The sequence below is a fragment of the Chaetura pelagica genome, unplaced genomic scaffold, assembly GCF_000747805.2.
Source record: "Chaetura pelagica isolate M959 unplaced genomic scaffold, ChaPel_1.0 scaffold415, whole genome shotgun sequence".
NCBI lineage: Eukaryota > Metazoa > Chordata > Aves > Apodiformes > Apodidae > Chaetura > Chaetura pelagica.
In genome coordinates this window covers 592,100-599,968 of record NW_009953398.1, presented here as the reverse complement: position 1 = coordinate 599,968, position 7,869 = coordinate 592,100, and the positions used below count along the sequence as shown (strand labels likewise).

The window sequence follows — 7,869 nt, the reverse complement described above, 5'->3', positions numbered from 1 at the left end:
GCTGTAGCAGGGAGCTCCCTGACACAAAGGGAGCAACTGGGGTAACCTCACTGGAGCAGGACAGTCTGCCCAGGGGACTGAGCTCCCTGGGGAGGGACACAGGGACCCCCTGGAGCTCCTGCAAGGCTCCAGCTTTATGCACAAGCTCAGCAGCTCCAACCACCCTGCAAGCAAAGTACTGACTTCAAGTCCAGGTGAGATCAGCAAGAGGAGAAGGGGGAGGTCTGGAGAGCAAGTCCTGCAACCTGGGGCTGGAACCCTTGTCCACTCATCCAGGTCCCAGCACAGGGATCCTCAGCGTGGGTTTAATTCTGCTGGCAAAGATTAGGGACAAAATCCTACAGCTCTGGGACATCCTCACCCCTGGCCACTCTCCAGAGGTTGGAAAGAGCTGAAGTCGAGTCATGTCGTCAAATAAGTTAAGAACGTTTATAAAAATTCAAAGAAAACTGGTTTCTCTGAGCTGGAGCTGCAAGACATTTTTTTTTACTTCAATGCAATGGCTCAGGACTTCAGACTGAATCTCATTCCTGGGAATCTGCCTGTCTTGGAGCAACACAATTAACCTTGGTGAGAAGGCAGGAAACGTGCAGGCTTGACAATCAGGAGAGCCAAAACCCAACTCCCCTTTCCCAACATATCCAAAAAGTTACTTTCAATTCAACCAGGAGTGTTTATTCCCAGCACTTAACACATTCTGATTAAAACAGATCCAGGAAAAAAAAAACAACACACCTGACATCTCCAGTAAATATTGCACTTCAAGATTAATGTGTGTGTTGATATTAAGGACTGAAAGCAGAGACTGACCCTAAGACTTCCAGGCATAGCAGGTTAGCATCAAGAGCAATGGTCCTGAAAAGGATTTTAAAACCAGTTTAGTTACCCAAGAAGGAACAAGCTGCAAGTTTAAAAAATTAGTACATTTTAATGCTAGTGCTCCATGAAAAAGCCAACCCCTATTGCAATTCCACCACTGCTGAAATGTCTCTGTTCTCCACAGATATTGCAAAACACCTTTGGATGGGAAGGATCTGCAGGAAAGAGCAGGAGCAGAGGTTCTCTCCTAACACACAAACAGACAGCTTTAGTACCAAATGATCCAAAAGTAGATGGTAAAGAGGTGACTGGAGCCAGGGCTCTCAGGAATTAAAAGCACACACACACACTCTCACACTCTAACCAACCCTAAGCCCCTGGTTCCAAAGCCCAATGGAAGTCACACCTGAAGGGAGTCCTTGTGGTGGCTCTGCACGTGGCTGGTGAGTCAGGTCCCAGTCAGGCTGGCTCCTTGGACCTCACATTTGGAGGGCAATTTCTGTGCTTTTTGACTTGCTAATTCTGGTAGCCATGAAATACAGCCACACCTACATTGGCACATACAGAATATCCTCATCTGTCAATTAAAAAAAAACCCAACCCTCTGACCAGCCTCGTGGGGCTGCGAGAGACAGAGGGGGGGGAAAAAACAATCAAGAGGCTGTTTTTTTGCAGGTGAATATTTTTATCCCAGAATAACTGGAAGATACATCCCTGAATGTGTTGCCCAGAGAGCTTTCCAAGTCTCTTTTTGTTAAGAGATCAGAGCTGGGGATCAGGAGAGGGCTGGGGTTGTGACAATGCAGGAGGGCCCGGCGCTCCGAGCCGCACACACACACACACTACACAGCGTATCCCTGAAAATCCACGGGCTGAGGTGCCCCCCGAGTGCTGTCCTTGAGAGCCCAGGGTGAAGGGTTACTCCTCAGAAAAGTCTCTGTCAATGTCCATATATGCCTCGTCGATGTAGCTAACTATGGCACAGGGGGATGTCCGGTCTGGACTGAGCAGTATAGATACAGTCTCTTTCCAGTAGGTAAAACTAATACATGAGCTCTGTGGGAAGAGATGGGAGAGGATGGTTAGTGTGGTTCCCAGGCACCAACAGGCAGCAGAAGACACAGCCCAGAGTCAGGCAGCAGAAAGCACTGAAATAGCTTCCTGTTCAGCCTGACTTCCCCAGCCACAGTTTCACACCTCAGGTTCCCCGTTCAGCCCAGGCTCCCCAGGGTGTGGAGCAGAAGGGATGGGTGAGTGGATGTTGAACCACCACCTGTCACAACCAGCCCCACCACCCATCCACGGGCTGGACTCCCAGCACCTGGGGCAACTACAGTCCCACTCAGAGCAGCACAGGACAACCAGCAGCCCAAGCTTCTTTGCTGTCCAGCCCAAACACAAATGGAGACACTGTGGTGCTGCAGATCATGCCAGTGCTGGCAGTAGCTCCTGCTCCTGGGGCAGACAGAGACAATACACCCTCCCTGCTCACATCCCTCCTGCACTGTCATCTGCAGGCCAACAGGCCCCTCCAGCAGCCCTACACCACATCAGATCTTACCCAAAGCCTTCATACACTGGACAACTATTTCCATCCTCCCAGTGGCCCAAGATGCAAGTACCACAGTGTGCACACCCAGTGACAGCCTGGTGAAGGTCACATCAAGTTTGGGAGCTGGACTCTGCTGCCACCTCACCAGCCCTGCCTCTCAAACCCACTCAGCTTTGGCAAGCCTCATTCTGTGTGCCAGAGCCAAGGCCTGAGGTGTTGTGTGCAGGAACACCCAGCACCCACCCTGTGGTCTCACTGGGAACCTGACTGGGCCAGGTGGTGTGACAAGCCCTACAGAACATCACGCTGAGGGGCAGAACCTGCTCCCTTCTCTCCCTTCACGACCTCCCACTTCCCATTTTTACCAGGATATTGCTACGAGTGGTTTTTGCTGCAGTGAGAGGACCACATACATTTTCTAAGCAGGTGCTGTCTTTGTCCTTGTTGAGGTAATGCTGCTGCCAGAATCGCAGGAGGCTGTGGAAGTTGTTCAGGATGAAGCCCGGGTATTTCTCCGTGTATTCCATCTGTTGCAAAGTGCGCAGGTAAAAAGGCAGCTTCTCTTTCCTTCGGGCCAGCATGAGGATGACTAAACTTGTGTTCAGACAACTGACATTTTCCTGAAAGTAAAAACAACACGGTAGGTCAAACAGTAACAAAAGGGGACGTCAGTTGTACCCACGTCCTTACAAACGGTGCTCATGGGAAGCACGCAGAGGTGCTCCCCAAGAAACCAGGTTCCTCCCTCCTCCCAGCCCAGTTCCTCACTAGAGAATCAGCCAGAGAACTTCCAAGTCAGTCTGCTCTTTACCTGTGTCAGTGTCTGTACGTGGATAATGTTAATGAGACGGAACAGGAAGGACATCCTCATGGACATCTGGGACATGTAGGACAGCAGGCGGCACTCGGACAGCACCTCTGCAACTGCAGCAGGGGGAGAGAGACAATCACCAGCTGCTTCCAGCTCAGGCACATGGGTCCAAGCAGTAAGAACTGCTGCACAGGCTGCAGCAACCAACCTGCAAAGTGGCATTTCTCTGTCTGAAGCCAAAATGTCCCAAGGGCAGACTGAGAATGTCCTCTGTCACTCCCAACCCCCTCCCCACTCCTTGCTCTTTACCTTTAGCATCAGACTGGTTCTCAAACCGGTCCAGGGACAGTGTGATGCAACGCACCAGCATGTTGGAGTCAACCAGTGAGCTGTTGATCTGATTTAAAAATATCTGGAACTGAAGAGAAAAGACAGAGTTGCATTAAAGAAAACAAACAAACAAATTAATCCTTGGTGAAGTCACAGAGGAGGCCTGGCAGAACCTTTCAGACCCTTTTCAGGATGCACGTGGCCAAGAGGTCTGCCCGCCCTGTTGGCACAAGAACAGGTCAGTGAACACAAGCAGGAAGAGCTACAGAGAGGGTTTGGTGAGGAGGGCAACAGTAAGTGTTGTCCAGACTTTAGACACTGAAAAGAATCCCACTCTTGAAGGATACTGGAAAAACCACCTTGACTTCTGAGCACAAACACCTACAACATGCACTCCACCAACATAAGGCCTCACACACATGGACAATCTCCCCTTCCCTTCAGAAACAAGAGTTAGGTTCTGAATCCCAAAACACTTAGGCTTCATTTCCTTTTCTGTTGTCTCTAACAAGAATAAGAGGAGTTATATGCTTCCAGGTCTGCCTCAGCCACTCCAAGCCAATACTGGCACTGAAGGCTGACCAGAACATCCCTAGAGCAAGTAAATACTCAAAACCACCAGGGAACAGAAAAATACTCAAGTCCTGGCAGGGCTAAAAACTTTTGTGAAGCTGTGTCACTTGACAGAGAGCAAGATTTTATATAGTGCTTGTTCTGAAAGAGGGAGATAAGACAGCATGACTGTGGCCTTGGTAGTTCCTCCAGCTCCATGTTTTCCTACCCTTCTTTTGTACAGCACAGAGGAAGTGAGGGATTCATACAGCATGAGAAGGAAAGAGGTTATAGATCAATAAACAGGAAGCACAAAGTATCAAGACAGATTCTCTAGAATCTGTGTGAGTTTATTTACCAGAAAACAACCTGAAATTAAATACATCCTTCTTTTAAATACTTCTCTGCTTCTACTCTCCAAGGTCTGCCAGACCTAACTGCCACCAGAAAAACTACAGCAACATAAGCAGGAGTATGAGGTAGTTCAAAACCCAACCAACAGCTGATGTTCCATGCACAAAGTGCACAAGAGCATGAAACCACATTCTTGGTCTATGTATGCAACCAAGTTTTAGAGGTTACTGCATCAGCCATGACTTCTTAAAATGCCAGGAATTTCAAGTAACATCAAAGATGTGTCTTTTTGCAGTATCAAATATTAATGCATATATTTAAAGTCATCTCCATGAAGAACCCACACCCCAAGCTCCACTAAAAGATTGTTTGGAGCCTGTCTCATTGTCTACAACAAACCCAAACTCCAGTGACTTCAAAGGAATTGCTCTGTCATCTTGGGGCCCTCACCTCAGACCTGCCTGATCATGCAACAGGGCAATGTTTTATGACCAGCTCAGCACTTGCTGACTCAGAACACCTGGGAGCAATTGCAGAATGATAGAATGGTTTGGGTTGGAAGGGACCTTGAAGATCATCTAGTTCCAAACACTCTGCATGGGCAGGGACACCTCCCACTACACCAGGTTGCTCAGAGTCCCTGAAACATGAGTGTACCCAGGAACATGCAGGTTTGTGAAGAGATTTCCATGTTTACTGAGCACCAAGCTCAACCATCACACCAGAATCAGGAAACGAATCTGCCTCTCTTGGTGCTACGTTTGCTTGTAAGAGGTTGTAATTTGACCCAATGGGGACAACTTTTACAAATATTTACCTTCTCATCTGTGTTGATGTACTTGTTGAATCTCTTGAATGCATCAATATTGAATTTCATCAGTTCTCCCAGAAGGTCAAAGTAACTCTGGAGCACATCTCGTGACTTGCACTCACTATCAACAATGCAGTAGAGAATATGCTGGTGTGGGAGAAAAACATGTTATGGCCACAGTTTAGCCCAAACCAGCAGCACAGCACAGACTCTGATTTCATCACTATTTAAAACATTTATCTGCAGGTTTAGCTCTTAAGAGGACAGAACTAAAGACAACAATTCAGGTGAGGCTGTAGAACTGGCCACCACAAGCAGAATCCACAGATGCTTTTCAAAAGTTGCCCAGTATATACTTAACACTACATTTTTACCCTCTCTTGAAATAATTACAGATAAATCCTTCTGGATGGCTATGGAAATACATTACAGAGGAAGCCTGACAGGCACTTCATTACCTCCAGGAGCCCTCTCTTGAGCAGGAACATCTGGTCTGCATAGGAGGTGGTGCCTCGTAGAAAACTTTCAACTGCCCTCGCTTGCCAAAACCTGAGAAACAGAAGAAATGAGGTTTAAATTCTGGAGCAAGGGGAGTATTTTATTTCAGACCTAATTAAAATCAATTTTCCTCATGTTTCATTCCAATGTGAAGCTGGATTTGGACATGTTGAACCTGGATTTGCTGGGTATGAAGGGCCATGCAAGCCCTGCCATTCTCCCCCCCCTGCACTGTCCCTGTGGCAAGTGCAACAAAACCAGAGCTCTTCACAGCTTCTGATTATCAAGCACTTTCATCTGCTGGGAGCTGTATGAGAACAGTCAACTGGAAACAACTTGTTACAGAGCAGAGGGAACCTACCTGAAGGAGGATTCAGCTGGTTCCTTCTTCATGACCTGCAGCAGTCTGGTCAACAACCCTCTTTTCCCATCACAAACAAGACTCCTAGAGCATGTGAAGAAATGGCAGCATAAGGCAACACTGTACCTTGTACAACACTGAATCCAGTCTTTTCCCCAGAGCTTTTAATGATCAAAATCCCAATCTTAACTAAATAGTACAAATATTAACTTGCATTACTAGTTCTACCAGGTCTCCCCACTGCCTTCAGTAAATACCTGCAACATGACTTTTAAATAAATCCCAGAGAAAAGTGATTCATACTCTCTCAGAATTGTTATGATTTCAGAAATACCAATTCACATCTTGTAGGAATTAAGAGATTAGACCTAAACACATACCACATGTGAGCTCAGGAATGAAAGCAGCCAGTTTTAGGCCAGAGACTGAGCAGTGCTGCCTGTCTGGCTACACAAACACAGAGGCAGAACAAGCTGCTTCAAGTGGCACCCAAAAACCAGCCCAGGGTGCATGGTGAGCACCTTTGCCGGGCAGCCAAGGCCCAGCTGACAGAGCCCTTGTGGGAAGTGGTTTTCCTGGTCTGTTCCTATTTACACACTTGATCCACTTCCTTTCAGTCTGCTCCTAAGAGAGTGAATTTTTCCCCCTAAACCCCTTTTTGAACAAAGCCAAAAAGGTTCCTGTGCCTAGAAGGGTCTGAGTCATACAGACACCACTTCTTCCCAATTAGGTACAGAATTATGATAATAGTAATAATAATTATAATCCAGAACTCCTCTGAGAGAATTCCATTTTGAAGCCAGGTAAAGCTGCTCTATGCAGACCAACTCCCTAGTGACACTCTGGGGAGAATTTTGACATCTAAATTCTAAGACCAACGTGAGGTTTACACCTTGAGAGGTTTACACAGCAGAATTGTGCATGAAATTAAAACACTCCATGTAACAGATACTAAAATATAACACTAGAGAACCTCTAAGTGGTTTAACGTGTTAATCTAATATAGCTTACTCTAGTTATTAGCAGTTCTTAAAATAAAGACTAAGCAGACACATGTAGATCTGTTTATTCAGATTGCAAATGGATGTGTGCACAGTCTGCTCCTGAATCTCTAAACTAATTTATTTGCAGCAGCAGTTCATACACTAGTGATCCCAGTTTACTCTCCAGGTCTGTCTGCAATGCCTGCTGTGAGAAAGGCCAAAGAGGCAGACCCAACCCATCATACTGCAGTCTGGGCCACGAACTCAAACCCCTGGCTTAGATTTGAGTTTGTTTGAGAAGTGCTTTACTCTGAGCACAGCCACACTTGACATTTGCTAATGATCGTGAACGTCACACACCTGGACGCCTTCCTGCAACGTGTCACTGAAATGAAAGCAAGTGAGGTGGACTGAAGGACCTCAAATGAAATGTGAGGTGTGAGGGTGGTGAGACACTGGCCCAGGGAAGCTGTGACTGCCCCATCCCTGAAAGTGTTCAAGGGCAGGTGGGATGAGGCTTGGAGCAACCTGGTCTGGTGGGAGGTGTCCCTGCCCATGCAGGGGGTTTGGAATTCTATGATCTTTAAGGTCCCTTCCAACCCAAACCATTCTATGATGATTCACAGAATCCCAGAATCTCAGGGGCTGGAAGGGACCTGGAAAGCTCCCCCAGCCCAACCCCCCTGCCAGAGCAGGGGCACCCAGAGCACATCACACAGGAACGTGGCCAGGGGGGTTGGAATGTCTCCAGAGAAGGAGACTCCACAGCCTCTCTGGGCAGCCTGGCCCAGGGCTCTG

At 47.4% G+C, this 7,869-nt stretch overlaps 1 protein-coding gene across 1 annotated transcript in view; it reads right to left on the bottom strand.

Moving 5' to 3' along the window:
- Positions 1–1,464: 1,464 nt before the first annotated feature.
- Positions 1,465–7,869, bottom strand: part of TRPC4AP (transient receptor potential cation channel, subfamily C, member 4 associated protein) — a 32,171-nt gene continuing 25,766 nt past the window's right edge. Inside the window, exons 13-19 of the mRNA XM_009998389.1 lie at positions 6,089–6,172; positions 5,688–5,778; positions 5,236–5,376; positions 3,492–3,600; positions 3,183–3,295; positions 2,785–2,991; positions 1,465–1,875 (exon numbers count right to left, since the gene is read on the bottom strand). Of these exons, the coding sequence (XP_009996691.1) occupies positions 1,738–1,875; positions 2,785–2,991; positions 3,183–3,295; positions 3,492–3,600; positions 5,236–5,376; positions 5,688–5,778; positions 6,089–6,172 (883 nt within the window). The 3' untranslated portion in view covers positions 1,465–1,737. The remainder of the gene's footprint in view (positions 1,876–2,784; positions 2,992–3,182; positions 3,296–3,491; positions 3,601–5,235; positions 5,377–5,687; positions 5,779–6,088; positions 6,173–7,869) is intronic.